We start from the raw sequence: 17,567 nt of genomic DNA on the forward strand, positions 1-17,567 counted from the left end.
ATTACACAACTATACAAATACTTTTTTTCTAATACCAAACAAGTAGATAGGACTTGTGTTATTTCACAATCGACAAGTGTATCTATGAGCCGTTGGCCTCCGGTTTAGTTAGATTTTGTTGGCTTGAGCCGTTTCCACTTTCTTGGCAACGCTGTTTGCCAAAATGCAAAAGTTTTTGCATTTAAATCAAGTGCTGCTCGCTTTTGAGTTTATGTTTAGCTGGCAGGAATAATAATATCCATTTCCTTGGCCCGCCACACTTCTTGCAGTCCCACCCAATATTGACGATGCGCTGACCTCCAGCGATGTCATTGTGCGCGAGGGCGACAATGTCACACTGCGCTGCAAGGCGAAAGGCAGCCCAGAGCCATCCATCAAATGGAAACGGGATGACAACCATAAAATTGTCATCAACAAGACGCTCGAAGGTAAGTCCGACCGACCGACTGCCACGAAACTCACATCAAATCGTGAACTCTATGGCCCGTTCATGTTCTTGCAGTGAATGACCTGGAGACAGACTCTTTGGAATTGGAGCGCATCTCGCGCCTGCACATGGGTGCTTATCTCTGCATTGCCTCAAACGGTGTGCCGCCCAGCGTCTCCAAGCGCATCAAAGTCAGCGTGGACTGTAAGTTTGTTGAATGAGCCGATACACCCAATATATGCATATACCCTATCCTCTCTCGAATCGCAATTGCAGTTTCGCCAATGGTCTGGATACCGCACCAGCTGGTCGGCATTCCCATGGGATTTAATGTTACGCTGGAGTGCTTTATCGAAGCCAATCCCACCTCGCTCAATTACTGGACGCGAGAGAACGAACAAATGATCACTGAGTCACCCAAATACAAGTAAGTTTTTCTCTTATATAAAACCAATGAAAAGAGAAACAGTTAATTTAGTGGAGTGATTCAAAATATTTAGAAAAGTATATATATAACCCTAGAATTACATAATGAAGGTACGAATCCTATGATAATATAGGTTCCCAATAATATAATACACATTCAAAGTAACATATAGAACACATGAAATAGGATTGGTTGTGTCTTAGTAATATAATTTATATAGTTAAACTGTGAACTTCTCCTTATCAGAATTATAATTGACATATTTCATTCGATTTGTTTCAACGTACATTGCACTATGGGGAATTTTGCCGTTTTTCGGGTATTTAGTCGTTTTTTCGAAGTTTATTTATATATTTCTGGCTGATCTGGAACTCGAAAATGCAGAATATCACTTTCGATTTTTTAATGCTCGATTGCTTTCAATTGAAATTGTTATTCTAAAGTATTAACAAGCAAAATTCTTTTAAAAAAAATTTTTTGTAGCAAAAAATTTTAATTATTTTTAATGGTATACATATTAATAATAATAAAAAAAAAAAAAAACCGGATCAAACAATCTGGCTTAGTTTTCAAGTTATTAATTAATACCCGATAATTTGGATTTTTTTCCCATACTGCATTGGCTTCTCAGAGCCGGCGAAAAATTAGCAATGTGCTATAGTATTGATTATACCACATTACGCATAGACAGAGAGCAACAGATAGTAAGAGAGAGAGGGAGAGAGAGTAAGAGATAGGGAGTGAGAGAGAGAATGGAAAAGAGCAACAGAGAGGGACAGAGAATCTTTCTGTAGTATTTGCTGCTGATTATATATAAAAAAGAACGAGCTTTTATATACCGCACAAACAATCGACGAAATCAGTTTGCCAAAAGCAATGTCGACTTCAACGACAACGTTCTGTGTTCTTCGATTAATATTTTTGCTGCTATTGGCAAGTGCAAGTAGTCATGCATCAAATGCCAATGCCAATGCCGATGCCAACGCTAACACAGAGCTATTGACTCAGATACTTAGTTATGTGAATGTGAGTGCTTCGCCGTGCCATGATTACTATAGCTATGCCTGCGGCAATTGGGCCCAAAGGCACGAGAATGACAGCTTTATGGAAATAACTGGGCTGATTGATCAGAAGGTGAACGAGAAGCTGTTAATGCTGCTAACTGAGCTGCAGAAGCAGCAATCATCGCTGCAGCCGGACAGTGTGCAGGCGAAGGTCTTGAGCTTCTTTAAGACCTGTCAGTTGGCATCGGGCTCGACTCGCCTTGGTAAACATTATTTGGCTCTGGTGCCGCCAAACGAGAAAATACCCTGGCCGCAGTTCAAGAACAGATCACAGGCCTGGGACCGCAGCAAGTTCCATTGGATGGAAACACTGGCCCGTCTGCAACGCTATGGCCTACAAAATGCGCTCTTTGACTCCAATGTATTGCCAGACTTGACGAATAGTAGCAATTACCTTATACACCTGAAAACGCCAAGTTTTGAGGAGGAAAACGAGCGACTCGGAAGCCGAATACGAACCAAGGCAATGCTACGCATGCTGGGTACCAGCCCTCAGCAGGCCACGCGTCTGGCCCATGAGATTAAGGTCCTGGAGCAAAAGGTAGCTGCACTCGCTGCCAGACAGCCCGATGAAAATGACGAAGCCGATGAATATCTCACTGTACAGGAGCTTGAAGCACAAATCGGGGGACAATGGCGCAAGTATTTTGAGATACTACTGGGCCGTAGCGTGCCCGCTGAGTTTGTGGTGTATGTCGATTGTGTGCCTTATCTGAAAGCGCTTCAGGAACTCATCAAGGACACGGATCGTGAGGTCATCGCCAGCTATATCATGTTGCGCTTCGTATCGTATTTGCAGGAGGAGAGCATGGAGAGCAACGAGCCCATCGCCTGCGTGCAGGATGTGCGTCGCAACATGGAGCTGGCCACAAATCTTCTATATGAGCAGCGATTCATTTTGCCGGACCGTCTGCGCAGGCATCAGAGCAACCTAGCGGAACTGTTTGAGGTGCTGCGTAAGCAGTTCCTGAAGATTCTTCAGACGAACAATCTGCATCTGGCTCCTCAAGCACTGGATCTGGTGAGAACCAAGCTGCTCAACGTCACCATCAACATTGGAAACATGCCTCAGGCTGTGGATCGATCGAGCTTCGTCAATGCGTTCTATGCCGATTTGCATCTGGCTGGGAATCGAGATTACGCAGCGGATCACCTGCGTCTGCTGGAGTTTCGCACACGTCGCTGGTTCGAGCAACTGGACAGAGCATTCAACATAAGCACTTACTTTTATATCAGCGATTCAGATACGGGCATGAGCTCGACGCCCTACTATATGCTGCGCCAGAATGTCATTATTGTGCCCTATGGCATACTGCAGCGGCCCGCTTTCTACCAGGACTCGCATGATGTATTCAAGGTCAGCCTATTGGGCTTCATGCTGAGCCATGAGCTGATGCATGGCTTTGTCTCGGGTGGTCTAGTGTATGATTTCCGAGGCAATTACAATGAGCTGGGCGCAGGAATTCCTCTGGAAGACAACTATTCGTCGGCGATTAGCTGCCTAAATCGTAATGAAACTGAATATATGGATGAGCGCGAGGCTGATATTGCGGGCATACGTCTGGCCTATGACGCCTACTTTGACAGCGACTCCAAATTCGATCAGTCGCAGCCCTCGTTCTCGACACTCTCCCTAAAGCAGCTGTTCTTCCTAAACGTGGCGCAGTTCTTCTGTGGCGATGCATCGCCGGATGCTTTCGAGGGGCACGATGCGGATGAAATGCGCCTGAGGCAGGTCCTAATTAACTTTGCGCCCTTTGCCGAAGCGTACGGCTGCCGCCAGGATAACGATAATATGCATCCGGCCAACAAATGTCGAATATGGTAAAATTGCAGAAGAATCAAAGTATAAAATAATTTAATTTACATAAAAAATAGTTCAATGCAGTAGAGGTAAATTACCTTAGAGACAATCCATTAAAAAAATAAAATAAAATAAAATAATTGTATTTGATTTTGCCAATTATATTTCTACAGCTATAATAAATATTCGACTCTACCATACCCTACACTTCTTCTTAGCTTGCATCTTGGTCCGTTTCTCGCAGCCAAATTCTCGGGAGAATTCTTCGAAATTGGCCAGGGTTTGGAGTACCCGCAGCTCATCCACGGCGTGCTCCAGATGCTGTGCATTCAGACTCTGCTGCTTGCCGCAGAAAAACTGCGCGAAGCTGATGAAGAATCGCTGGCGTTGACTGAATTGTGGCAATAGCGGATCCCGTGGCTCTTTGCGATCTATCGAAAACTTCTCACCAAAGTAGGTCTCATAGACCAGGCGCATCGCCTCGAAGTCGGCGATCTTTTCGCTGAGTGACTTGGAGCCGGTGGCCACGTGCTGCTCAATGCAATTGATGCTCTGATTGTAGCGCGGACTGGCCCAGATCTCCTCGCTGGGACCCATGAGATTGCCCACACTGTCGTAGTGAATGCCATGATTATCGAAGCCATGAATTATCTCGTGGGCCAGTATGAAGCCCAGGACCGCATGCTGCTGCAGCTCGCTCATGTTGCGATGCCAAATGGGCAGTTGAAGGAATCCGTACGGCACCAGCACCAGATTCCTGGGCAGCGCAAAGAACGGCGACAGGCTGCTGCTCAGTTCGCGCTCGGTTAGATAGCTCACGTTGTTCCCATTGTACTGATTGCCCATGGTGAGCAGCTGGTGGTTGCGCTCGACGCGCAGCCTCAGCAATGCCAACTGATTCTCATAGAAGCTCTGGGCGCCCATCTGCACCGGCTCATAGTAGTCGTCCACATAGCTGGTCTCGTTTAGCTGCAAGAAGCCCAGCTGCAAACGCATCGCGTCCAGCTTCTCTTGTAAAACTCTCAGGATTGGCTGCTTCAGTTGCAAGCGATTCTCGTTGATCAGCTGACCGAAGCGACGCTTCAACCGTCCGAAGATCTCGCTCACCAGTGGCTCGGAGTTAGGATCATGGAATCTCTGGCCTATCAGCAGGCTGGCAGCCAATGGCATGGCTCGCCTCAGGCTAGCCACACACTCCACGCGTGAGATCTCCGCCGGCCCCTGCTGCTTGAGGAATGCGAGCAGCTTCAGCATGATGTAGTTGCAGACGGTTTCCGGCTTGTGGCGCCTCAGGAACTTGTCCAAGGCACGCATGTAGGGCACATTTTGTATCAGGAGCGCTGGCGGACGCTCGAGCTCACTGGCAGTTGCATTTATGGGCAGCTCTTGGATAAAGGCCGTCCACTGCAACTGCGGCATGATCTCGGCCAAATAGCACAGCTCAGTTTCCATGTTGCCCATGTCGTCCTCGATGTCCTGCAAGCGATGCAGCTGCCGCTCAAAGAAATCCACTTGACGGGCCAGCACATTGGCCTCGCGCTTCGTTTGGCCAATGTCCAGCAGCAGCTCTATAATGGCGCCCTCGCCCATTGGAATGGTCTCCTGCTGGCTGGGCTTATCCAAATTAATTGCATAGCTGCTGGCGTCATCCCAGCGCGGCAGCACCTCCTCCTTCAGCAGCACGCCATTGAGCCCATATGAGCGCAGGCGTCCGATGGTCGCCAGCCAGCTAAATGTTTCCGGACTCCACTTCCGGCTTAGCAGCGGCCAGCCCGTGCAATTGCTTGGCGGCAACAGCTGCAGATATTTCTTTAGATTATACGGCTTCAGGCGCTTGCACGCGCGATAATAATTATGCATTTTCTCATGGATGCTAAGGAGCTGTTCGTCCTCTGTGCTGCTGTCATTGCTGACGCCACGCCGCAGCAACTGCTCCAACTGGCGATTCAATGCATAATCCAGCACGGCCAGCGTGTCGCTCGGCTGCAGCTGCTCCTTTTGCTCCCGTTGATGTAACTGTTGCTGCTGCTCTGCCATCTGCTGGGTTTCCGGTGGCTGCTCCATCTGCTGCAATGGCCAGTTGCCGCAGGCATACTGATAAAAATTCTCGCAAGGTCGCGCCGTCAGGTCCATATAGCTGTGCAGTCGATTGGCCAGCAGTTCCTCCACGCTCGGCGGTGGCTGTGTCCGATGGCAACTGGTGGGCGTGGTGCGCCACGTCAGTGAGCAGAGTAGCCAAGCAATCAGGCTGAGCTTAAGCATGTTTCTGCGATCAACTGCATAACTGGCTAGAACTTATATATTCCGCAGCCTGTTGACTGGAATAGCCGCGGCAAACAGCGTTGACTACCTGTCAGTCTTCATCGCAGCGCTGCACAGTGGGGCGAAATTGTCTAAAGCCAATCGACAAAATATAATAGATTTTGTTTGGTAATCTACTTGCACTTTTTTTGTACTATATGCTATATATCATATTTTTAATGTATTTTTGAGTTGTTAAAAAAAATTAATTATTTTTAGAAATAAATTTTTAATAATTAAATATTATTCTAATTTAATTTAAGAATTATTTATTTATTTATGTATATTTTAATATTATATATTTATTGTATTTATATATTTATTTTATTTTATTTTTTTAAATTTAATCAATTTAAATATTATTCAAACAAATTTAGTTGTTTATTTTATTAAATAAAAAAATTGCTTAAACAGTTTTTATTAATGTTTTTTATATATATTATTTAGCAAATTTATTGTTTTTTATTTTATTATTAATTCAAATAATAAAAACTCGTATATATTTTGATTTTAAAATTCAAAACATTTCTTCTCATAATATAATTATAAATATAGTTAAATATTGATCATATATAAACAAATTTATTTTTATTAATTATTTTTTATATTTTATATTAAAATAATTAAAAATTACAGTTTATGACAGTGGAAAAATTTAAATTAGATATTCTCGGCATTTTTTATTATTTTTTTTTTTATTATTATTTGTTTGGTTAAAAATTTCAAATTTGTTGTCCTTGGTCAATAGCTTAACGTCGTATTTGATTATGGATATTTAACCACTGTGCCTACTCTGCCGGGTGGCACTTTGATTAAACATAAGTGGGCAGCGGCTACGCTTATCAGTTTCACCTTGACCTTGATTACTCTGATTGGGGCTCATTGAAGCTGCGCCACTCGTCACAATTGCTGTCATTGAACTTGCACAGATGAGATGCTTTCCCTCTACCTAGTATTACAATTTTGTTTGCTATTTAATTGTAATAAGAATTTCTGTTGAACTTGCTTCATTGCAGAACCGAAACAATTCCGGGTCATCCATCGTACAAGGCGACAATGCGGCTGACGATTACCAATGTGGAGAGCAGCGATTATGGCAACTACAAATGTGTCGCCAAAAATCCTCGTGGCGACATGGATGGCAACATAAAACTCTATAGTAAGTGTCTGCAATGTGTTATTTATGCATTTTAATATTGGCCCATTATGCGTGTACCGATGTGCCGCCGCACAGCACAGAGGCACACGCACACATAGGCAAAGACACACAGACGCAGACTCGACTACGATAAATAACAAATGTTGGCCCAAATGTGCGCACACTAATTTTCTGGACACGGCAAATTTCTAAAACTACACCATTTGCGGCTTTAATTATGGCGGCTGAATGTGTGCACTTGATTGGATGGCGTCTGACAGAGATGCGTATGTGTGGGGGTGTGTGTGCGTGTGAAGTGGATGTAATTGTAGCCAGATAATGTGGTCATTGGGTTTAGATAGGCAACAGGCGAAAGGCTCCAACGAAAAGTTAAATAGGGGCTTACGGTTTTTAGCCAAATTGTTCGGCTATCAATCCGACTCTCTGTGAAAAATGAATCGCAGTTTGCATTTTCGACGATCTATCTATATATTTCGATATGTGTTGAATAATGTTGTTAGTGTAAAGCAGTCTCATGTCTAAATTTTCATTATTAACTATTCTGATCTAACGAAGATTCAGACTTAAACGCATTTGCGGAAATCAGTATACAATTTTCCTATTAAATATAAACTATTCATCTCAGAACGTATTCGAGCTAGAGACTTGCAATTTCTTTATAACTTCCTGAATATCGTACAAACTATTTCCGCTTAAGTGTTATCATAATCAAGCCCCCTTATTATTTACAAAATAATTTAGTAGCCTAGAAAAGCTTTGGTGTGAGCTAAAAATGCTAGAATCGAAGCTTTTGCTTAAAGGTTACTGAGAGGATCGATGGTCAGACACACATACACTCACACATACATAAAAGCTGTGTGGATTGAAAGCTGTAAGAGAGCGGGTGGGGATTATCTTTACTGAGTGATTATTTACTTATTTCAAAAGAGCTAACTTTGTCTACTTAATTCAGTTGTCCGAGAACTCTTGTATTGCATACGTTCACAGCGCATAAAGCTTCATATTTATATTGTATATAAATAATTTTTTTTTTGAAAAGAAAATAAACAACATTGTTCCGCTGCACTTTAGACAATGCATTGAATTGGTGACTGATAAAGCTTTAGTTGATTGCTAAAATTTGATAATATATTTGATGCATTCATACGTACATATAAATAATTCAGATGTGCATATATACATAAACAAATGTTAAAGGCCATCAAACGACAAACAGAGCAACAAGAGAGGATGCACAGTTAAAAGCTGTTTAGTGAAACCAACATACACAATCACACTTACACATATATTTCGTTCTTTGAGCGCACTCAATTTAAGTCCACTCAGTTAGAGTCCACATACAATCCACAAATGGGCGCACAGAAAACTGAAATGAGCAGTTGACTAGTGGAAGCTGAGAGGATCCACAAGTGCATGAAAAATCGCTTACACACATATACAACAATTAACGGATCAGTAGAGTGGTGTGTGCGCATAGAAGTCTACGACTAAAGTGGATAGTAAAAGCATGGGAATTTATTTTTGTTGAGTGATTCTTGAGATGTTTTTGTATTTAAGTAAGCTCTAAGCTCTCTCTACCTGTTAGTTGTTTGCGGACTTTCTTACAGGTTACAACCGATCGCATTATTATTATTTTTTTCGTAAATTATGAGATAATTGTACTATATTATTTATTTCTTTAACTGACTTAATGAAAAAAAAATAATAATAATTTTGTTACATTAACAATTTTTGAAGTTATATACGTAAATGTGATAAATAAGTGCAACAAGTAAATTACAATCTATTCACTTGCCTTACAAAGACAAATTGTATTTCAATATAAAAACTTTCAACATTTATTATTTAGCTGTTTGCAGGTTAAATAATTGTCAATCGATAGCAGAGCTTGTAAAGTCGTATAAATTATACATGAGCGTATATTTAAGCGGCAATTTAATGATTTTATTGTTACGTAGGACACGAGGCCAATAAAATGCCAATAATCTGTCAATTTGCTAAATCAGTCCCAGTTGTTGGGCCATTAAAGTAGCAGACTGCAGTATACATGTATACATATATATATAAATACAGCTCGCAAATTCCGGTCACAAAAGTTCATAAAACAATATAAAATATCCGTTCGTTTCGTTCATTGCGCCACAATAAAAAGATGGCGCCGTCTAAAGGCCATGGCCAATAACGGCCAGAAATTGTCAATGTGAAAATGCGACAAGTTAATTTATTTTTGGGGCGCACAGGCGATAAAAACACATGCAGCGACGCGTCTCGCGGGGAATGGGCGGCGACAACAAACAATACAACACAAGCTGACAGTGATACTGTGCGGGAGCTGGAGCGGGGGCGGTGGCAACGATCAACCAATTAAAGGTAACAAAGAGCAGCCACAGCAGCCGATAATAAGAGGGCGGCCAAAATGGAAGCCAGCACACAATACACAATACATTGAGAACAATGAACCTGTGACAATGTTATTAAGTGGTCAGCATTGCTCTATGAGAGTTTGGCGTCTCGTCCTCGTGGCAGTGCAGTCGATAAGGAGTCAAAGCAGAGCAGCAAAAGGGCAAGCAGCACAAGCGCCCAGCCTCATAAATTTGCTCAACAAATTGCCGTCAATAATGATATGGCACCAGAGAGCAGCCCGAAAAAAAGGGAAGAAATTGAATTGAAAACGAAAGGCGACTCAATAGCGGCTTATTTACGACGACTCTACGGCTATAGGAACTAGCGCTTGAAGATTAAGTTAGAAAATTAAATGATATCGCAGCTATTCAAGGCGACTTTCAGTTGGCAAATAGTTAATGAAAATAGTAAACTACAGGCATATAAGTAATATAAGAAAAATGTTTTATTTCATTAAAAAAAAAAAAAAAAGACTTGCTTAAGTTGATCCATTAAATAAGAATTTTACCATTGAGTAGGTACTCCCTTCATATTAATATTAATATTAAGAACAATACTTATATTATAATAATAATAAATTTTATTAATCTTCATAAAACTTATCTTCGTTTAAGCCTTACCCTTAATGTTTAAATGTACTTTCAAAGCTCATTGATACTTCGAAAGCTTATATTATTAAAAGCTTTTTTGTACTTCCCAACAGTGTCAAGTCCGCCAACCACCCAACCGCCGCCCACAACAACAACTTTGCCCACAACGACAACAACAATGAACTTACCCTTTGATGGCAATGTGGCATTTGATGGCCTGGGCGGAGACGTGCCCACAAATTCGGTGATTGTAATTGACAAATGTGAGTAGTTCAGCCAGTTTAGTATTGTTCAATTAGTCTAATAATTGGACTCTAATTTGCAATTTGAATTTGTTTCCTCGACTGGCAGTGGGCATTAAATACCAATCGAATTTGAACGAGATCGGCAAATCCGAACAGAAGCTAATGGGTGGCAATCAGGAGGGCTACGACTGGTCCAAGGGCAAGGCCAGCGGAGGTCAAGGACCACGTGCTATCTGCTGGCTGCTAGCGCTTCTTTCGCTCCTGGCCATGCATTCGCGTCAATAAAAAGTTAAGAGCAAAACAGTATCATTAAAGTGCCATTACAACGATGAGAACGACACAAAATGAAACCCAACAATAGAAAATAACCTAGTGTGCTCTAGTGGGTGGTGACCGATTCGAATATACCCCTTTAGTTTATACTTGCCTTTACACAAATACACATACACACAACTCTATACACATGCACACACATAACTACAACTATTATGTTCTGTGAGATTTGTAGTAATTTTCAAATAGTACAGGGTATATAAAATAGCACACAGCAACAAAAATCTAAAGTATTTGTATATCGGTCTACCTTGCCTAACCCATCCCTGAACTTAAATGCAAACAGAAATGGCAGTAAATTAATTAAAATAATTAAATGAACAGAAGATATGCTAATGCTCTTCCCTCATCAACAAGATATCATAGGCCATTCAGTATTTCAGTGTTAAGCATTCATATTTATTCACATTTTGCATATGTGTGAATTAAATATAATTTTAGTTAATTTTAATCTATTAGGATTTAACATTAATTATATTTTATTGTGATTAGTTTTAAATCGAGTTCTCATTGATGATATAGTGTATAGAGCGAGCAGAATTTTTTGTTTGCTTTTTTTTTCGAAAGTCAAAATCAAAATTGAATTCCGTTTCGGTTTCATTATGTGTAAGTAAAATATTTTTTGCTGTCGCACCGGTTAACATTACAATTTCATTAAAAAACTATTTCATGGAAAACCTGTTTGTCAGCTCGAACCCAAAGTTGAAGTATTAAACAATGCATAAGAGCAAACAAAAATAACTAAATAAACATAATTGTTGACAAATGGTAAAAGAAAAACAAACATACATACTGAAAAAAATATTTAAAATCTAGACAAACAAACATATGTAAATAATTAGACACACATAAAGAATTGTAAATTATGTACTCGTTATAAGCATTACGTTAAATTGCGCTTAAATTTGTATGAAGTTAGACAGCTTTATGTTTATGAAGTCCATAAAAGAGAAACTCTTCCTCTCCTGTCTCCATCAAATCCGGCATCAGTGAACCGAGAGAGTGGAGAGGCGTGAATCAAAACGGCAGAGCAATTATGATATGAAACAATCGACGATCGGCACATGAAACATATTTAAATATATTATATATCCTGAACTATGCTCACATATTCAAATGGCAGCCTAATTAAGAACTAAACTACATATAAACGAACATAAATATATCATAGGCTTTAGTTTGTGTTTCTTAATGATAAGAGTGATAATGTACATTTAATGAATTGCATCCGCAGTCAAAAACAGGCGGCAGCGGAGTAAATTACATAATGAGATTGCTTGAAATGCAAAACATGAATATAAATAATATAAATATAATGTATTTAATTGTTCGTTTGCTATCGAAAATTTATTTATGAAAGATTCTTTCTTCCAGAGCAGTAAGTATAAAAAGTTACATTTTACAAATACGCTAACAAAATATATGTAAGTATAATATAAAAAATGCACATCACATACTAAGTCACTATATTTGTTTTCCAGCTTACAAACTTACATTACATATTAACACATATACATATAAAGTCAGTAGAATTTGCAACTCTTTTGTAACCAAAAGCTCTACAGACATGCTTTTTGATTTGTGATCTAAACTCAAAAGCTCTGCTCTTTTTAAAGCAACTAGCACACTTGGCAGCTTAACTGAGCGCGCTTGCTTTCTACTTGCTGAGAGGATCCACATGTGCCCGTACACACACACACACTCAGACATTTTAGTGGAGTGTGGAATGTAGCCTGTAGGTGAGAGCGTGGGAATTATCTTAGTTGAAAGCTCATTATTATTACCGAACTGTGGTCTTTCGCCTCTACTTACATCACACATACATATGTATATCACACATTTATCTTTATTTGTATCAACGCAATCACTATGTCAACTACATTTCACACAATTACATAAATGTATGCATAATTGGATTTAATTTGCTTGCGATATATTTATCATAATCAATTTTTTCATATTTATATATAATTGTGTATGTATGTATTTAAACAAAATTACATCAAGTAACGAAAATACTAATTTTAATAATAATTATTTTTTTTTTTACCTGAAGACTCGCACAACTGTGACATTCCAATAAAATTTTAACAGACGATCCACAAATGGGCGCACAGAGTGCGCAGGGCGTAGCTTAGATCAAAGCTTTATAGAAGCTTAAATGAGTACTTTGCGAATGGTGGCTGAGAGGATCCACAAGTGCATCAAAAAGCGAATGCACGCACAGTGTGCGTCGCACACTTCACAATTAACGGATCAGTAGCGTGGTGTGCGTGCATTGCGGTCTACGAGTTATGTGGATAGTAAAAGCGTGGGAATGTACTCATGTTGAGTAATTTTTGTATTGTTATATATGAGTAAGCTCTAAGGTCTATGTTAGTTGAATGCGGACTTTCGCACGGATCGGAGCGGAAACATACTTTCTTCCTCTTCTGGCAAATTATATACAGATTACGTTTTTATTTTGTTATTGTTATATTTCTATATTTTGATATTATAACTAAATATGTTGTAAATATGTTACCTCGTCACTCAAAATGTAAATTAGTTCTTAGTTTATAAAATAAAGACTACAATTAATTCTATGCATATATATAATCGTATTTGAACATAAATAAAGATTTATTTTCAGCTAAATTAAATATATGTGTGTGTATGATTCCAAGTTGACTTTTGTCATTCCTTCCTACATAGTACTATAGATACGAGTCTCGCTAACCTGCAGCTTATATCCCATTGGAAATGACTCCATACACTTAAATTCGCAGGTTGAGTAGCAATTTAATGTAGCCTAAATAACATCACTCAAACTGAACTGGGTTGAAATTAAGTATTTCGACTTAATATTACCTTTAAAGCTGAGGCTACTATTGAGCGCAAGACTTTATATAACTCAATTAACATGAGCTATTATTTAGCAGAAAGCTTACGATCCACTCTGTTAGTTAACATAGCCATGCTAAATTAACATTTTCAATGGGGTGATCATTTCTGTTCCCCTGGTATTTCAGTCCGATTTTCGTTAAAAATCGACTCATAAGCGTCCGCAATGCCAACGCCCCGAAGATATGCAACGATATTATTTTTTTAAAAGCAGATTAACGTCGAATTTAAATGAAACAAATTCGAAAGAATAAAAGTCATGTGGGACTAAATTTAATAAATTTAATAACTATATTTAGTAAGTATATATACACCGTGTAGTTATTTATATATTTTTAAGCTATAGAGGCACAAATGTCAAGTGGCCAATCAACTAAGAATGACCAGAAGATATGTATATATGTAAAGGCTTAACACAGTTTTGTGGTCGTGTGCGACGATTTCTGATTTTATTTGATTTCGTGTTTGTGCAGCACTTTGGGTAGCGGAACGTGAAATTGTTATTGAGTCCGTGGGCGTTACCCACTCGAGTGCCAACTGCACATCAGTGCACATCAGCAAATGCTTGCAGCTGCCAGCAGACATTGTTGCTGCATAGCTAAGCTCTGCAGAGCTCCTGTTTGCTGGCCACAAAAACCCCAAGATAAATATTTTGCCAAGCGCCGGCAAATGCAACGTGATGCCACTTGCCCTACGTGGCGTATGCGCAATGCAAACACAATGGACCCACTCGCCGTCCACCCAGCCGAAGAGGCGGGTGGCGAATGTGCTAAAGACGCTGATGATGCATTCAACATCCACTTATATACTTGACAACTAAAGCTGAATGGGCCAATTGAGCAGCATGTTCTTAGATGCCCCAATGGCTGGCTGGTCAAATAAACTCCCAGCGCAGAGCCAATATGCTTCCATTTCCAAAAATATTGCGAAACTAACTGCAAGAGAGAACCAATACTTAACATATCTGTAAAAAAAATCATAGAAAAATAAGTAAATAGATATATGTATATTTGTAAACTATATAATATTTTACCGCTAATTACATTTTTTTTTTTTTTTTTTTTTTTTGGTTTCCAAACTTAGGAATTGAATGCCAAAAATGATTTATTATTTCGTAAAAATAATAGAGGCTAATAAACTGAATGTATAAAAGTAAATTAATTTTGTTTGTTTCGCTTTGGGTTTGGTTTAATTTGATTTTCATAGATATACTTAGATTATACCATTGTCTAATAAAACCTTAAGCTCTTCCGAAAATCATATGATCGTATGAGGCTATATCTGATATATTAGTAAATATAAAGCCAAGATCTAAAACATAAAGCGTATATATCTAAAATTAATGGGCGTAGCAAATCGGGCAGATCCATACCAACCTCTAGAACTCCCATATTGGACTGTTAACCGACAGTACTTACCCTCTTTAGATGTTAATTATTTCGGAATCGTAAATGAGTATTTTACAATCGATCGGTTATAAGGAATAATAAATACGAGTCGTTTGAGTTTGATCATAACTTTGTTTATGAAGGTATATTTAGGCTTATGCTAGGTTTGACATTCAATTAAAATAATCTTATCAGTATTAAGTCTTTGTTTCTTACAAATAATATATTTTAAGTATATTTATGTACGACGACTCGTTAAAAGAAAATCTCATTGTGGTTTTCATTTTGTTTTAATAATTAATGCATATTAATAATTCTTTATGTTTTATAGATTTTCAATGCCGAGCCACACCACAGCATAAGCCAGGGCAGGGCCTTAGAATTAATATTGTATTGAATTATTACGAGTATGATTGCCCTAGCTAAATTCAAATGGAATTTATGAAGTAACATTAGCTCACTAGTCTTTCACTGAATAATAAAAGTTTATTGGGAATAAAAAATATGTTTACAACATTATATGTTAGTGCCTACAGATATATATGTGCGTATATATACTTATGATTAGTTTGTAACAGATTAGTTGGACGAAGAATCACGTATTATTTTAAACTAAACCAGAACGCTGCGCTGCTGCATCAGCGTGTCGATGATCTTCTCGATGTGCTCACTGCAGCTGCCCAGACACGTGTCCGCATACTCGAAGAGGAACTGCATAAAGCTCTCCAGCTCCTCCATGGAGCAGGCGCTGAACCCATTGCTGCGTGCCAGATTCTCAATGGTGCGCAGCTTCTGGGCAAACTCCGGCCTGCTGCGGCACTGCTTGAACGTGGCCTCGTTCAGCTTGGGCGGCAGCTGGAAGCTGCGAATGCGCTCCTCCACGCTTTTAAGTTTATTTTTCTGCTGCTGCAGAGTGCACAGCATTTGGGGCATGCTCATCGGGGGCTTGGGCCGGGCAACCGGGGGCAATGTCTTGTCGAAGAGCTCGTCCAGGGGCACCGCCTCATACTCCTGACTGAAGAGGTCCGGCGAGAAGGAGAGACGGCCGCTCTGGTTGCTGTTGCTGAAGCTGTCCGATTCGAACTCGGTTTGGTCCAGATCGCTGGTCTTCATGGCATTGTTGGAGCCATTGTACTGGTTGTTGGGCCAGGCGTATTTGCTGCGCCCCTCCAAGCCATTGCTGCCGCCCGTCTGCAGGCCCACCAGCATGCTGTAGCTGCTCTCGATGGAGAACTTGGGCGTCGTCACCCAGAACTCCGGCACACTGCTGAACTCAAACTGATCGACGCCGAAACGCAGCTCCAGATCTGGGCCAGTGCTCAGCTCCGCGTCGAGAAACTCGAACAGACGTTCGATCTTCTCGCTGTGCATGTACTTGCCGCTGAAGGGCACGGCCAGATCGCCGCTGGCGAACCAATAATGCGAGGAGCCCTTAACGCTCGCCGGTCGCTCCGGCAGCTCGTTGGCCTCGCTCGCCGTTGATCTGCAAAACTTGTGCGCATCAATGCCAAAGGTCAGCTCACGTGTCTCCCAGGCCTTTTGCGTGAAGATCTCGTAGAGTAGTCGCAGTCGATCCGTCGTATTGTGCGCAATTTCCAGGCCCACGGTAAAGTCGCCGGCAGTGATCCAGAACTTGGACAGCGGCTTGCTGGCCGGCTGATCCTCCAGCTGCGAGGAGCTCATCTCGACTGTGGGCGCATTGGCAAAGAAGTCGCGCTCACTGCAGTTCGACGACGTTGTTGGCGTATCGCACGTGGCACCCAAGTCCAACGGATGATCCTCCCGTATCACTTGCATGGCCAACGAGCTGCGACGCGACTTGTCCAGCTGCTGCTGCTGCTGCTGCTGTCCATTTGGACCAATCGGACTGAATAGCTGCTGCTGGGCAGCGCCGGCATAGTTGCGCCCCTTCACCGGTGTGGAGAAGCCGGAGGGCTTCGTATGGACCATGCCCACGGAGGAGCGACGCAACGGACTGTTGTCCATGGCATCATTGGAGCACGTCTCAAAGCCCTGATCTATGAAACTGTCGCGCAGCTGGGGATCGAACGACGCACGCGGCGTCTGCAACGGCGACTGATCACTGTCCGCATTCGGCGAAGGCGACGACATCACCGTCAACGTATACGCCGACTTGATCTTGCGCGGTGAATTCACCTGGCGCATCAGCGATCTGTCCAGCTCAATGTAGCTCTGCTCCGGCATTGGCATTGGCTGTGCCTGCGGCTGCGGCTGTGGCAGCGGTGGTGCAGCTGCAATTGAACCACTTGATGGCTTCTTCTTGGCCTGCAGTGCTGTCGGCTTGTAGTCGGAATCCGAATCGGTGCTGGTCACAGCATTCGCCGTGGCCTCCACAATCGAGTTCTCCTTCTTCCAGGTGAGCGTACGGCGCATTTTCTTCTTGCGCGGCGGCCGCACGGGCTTGGCGAATTCAAAGTCAGCTGCTTCGTTGGCCATGCCCGGCATTTCTGGCTGCGATTCATCACTGGTTATCTGTATGGGCATAATAATTGGTTAGATTATTAGATTCAAATCAATTTCGT

General features: G+C 41.2%; 4 protein-coding genes and 2 long non-coding RNA genes across 7 annotated transcripts in view; 3 read left to right on the forward strand and 3 right to left on the reverse strand.

The window, feature by feature from the left end:
* DIP-epsilon (Dpr-interacting protein epsilon) overlaps window positions 1–12,083 on the forward strand; it is a 91,771-nt gene extending 79,688 nt beyond the window's left edge. Inside the window, exons 5-11 of one of the 2 annotated variants that reach the window (XR_016269243.1) lie at window positions 270–428; window positions 503–631; window positions 704–854; window positions 7,040–7,182; window positions 10,289–10,438; window positions 10,527–11,359; window positions 11,443–12,083. Coding sequence is in view for 1 of the 2 variants with exons in the window: in XM_089464654.1 (XP_089320780.1) it covers window positions 270–428; window positions 503–631; window positions 704–854; window positions 7,040–7,182; window positions 10,289–10,438; window positions 10,527–10,705 (911 nt within the window). In the remaining variant the exon portion in view is untranslated. Of the gene's footprint in view, window positions 1–269; window positions 429–502; window positions 632–703; window positions 855–7,039; window positions 7,183–10,288; window positions 10,439–10,526 lie in introns of both variants that reach the window. The other variant, XM_089464654.1, reaches the window with a different exon arrangement.
* On the forward strand, window positions 1,396–3,922 carry Nepl6 (Neprilysin-like 6). Its single transcript, XM_018004480.2, has one exon. The coding sequence runs from the start codon at window positions 1,731–1,733 to the stop codon at window positions 3,744–3,746; it is 2,016 nt and encodes a 671-aa protein (XP_017859969.1). The 5' UTR covers window positions 1,396–1,730; the 3' UTR covers window positions 3,747–3,922.
* Nepl5 (Neprilysin-like 5) lies at window positions 3,760–6,024 on the reverse strand. Its single transcript, XM_018004479.2, has one exon. It carries the CDS (start codon window positions 5,982–5,984, stop codon window positions 3,915–3,917), a length of 2,070 nt encoding a protein of 689 aa, XP_017859968.1. The 5' UTR covers window positions 5,985–6,024; the 3' UTR covers window positions 3,760–3,914.
* On the reverse strand, window positions 11,324–12,795 carry LOC149269914 (uncharacterized). The gene is made up of 2 exons (XR_016269245.1): window positions 12,566–12,795; window positions 11,324–12,486 (listed from the first exon to the last, which is right to left on the reverse strand). It is a non-coding gene; the product is annotated as an uncharacterized LOC149269914 (long non-coding RNA).
* LOC149269915 (uncharacterized) lies at window positions 12,358–13,279 on the forward strand. Its single transcript, XR_016269246.1, has 2 exons — window positions 12,358–12,492; window positions 12,810–13,279. It is a non-coding gene; the product is annotated as an uncharacterized LOC149269915 (long non-coding RNA).
* Window positions 13,280–15,490: 2,211 nt separating this feature from the next.
* slam (slow as molasses) overlaps window positions 15,491–17,567 on the reverse strand; it is an 85,664-nt gene continuing 83,587 nt past the window's right edge. Inside the window, exon 4 of the mRNA XM_018004558.2 lies at window positions 15,491–17,517. Coding sequence (XP_017860047.1) covers window positions 15,637–17,517 — 1,881 coding nt within the window. The 3' untranslated portion in view covers window positions 15,491–15,636. The remainder of the gene's footprint in view (window positions 17,518–17,567) is intronic.

The sequence above is a fragment of the Drosophila arizonae genome, chromosome 3, assembly GCF_054131065.1.
Source record: "Drosophila arizonae isolate 15081-1271.41 chromosome 3, UAZ_ARI_1.0, whole genome shotgun sequence".
Taxonomy (NCBI): Eukaryota; Metazoa; Arthropoda; class Insecta; order Diptera; family Drosophilidae; genus Drosophila; species Drosophila arizonae.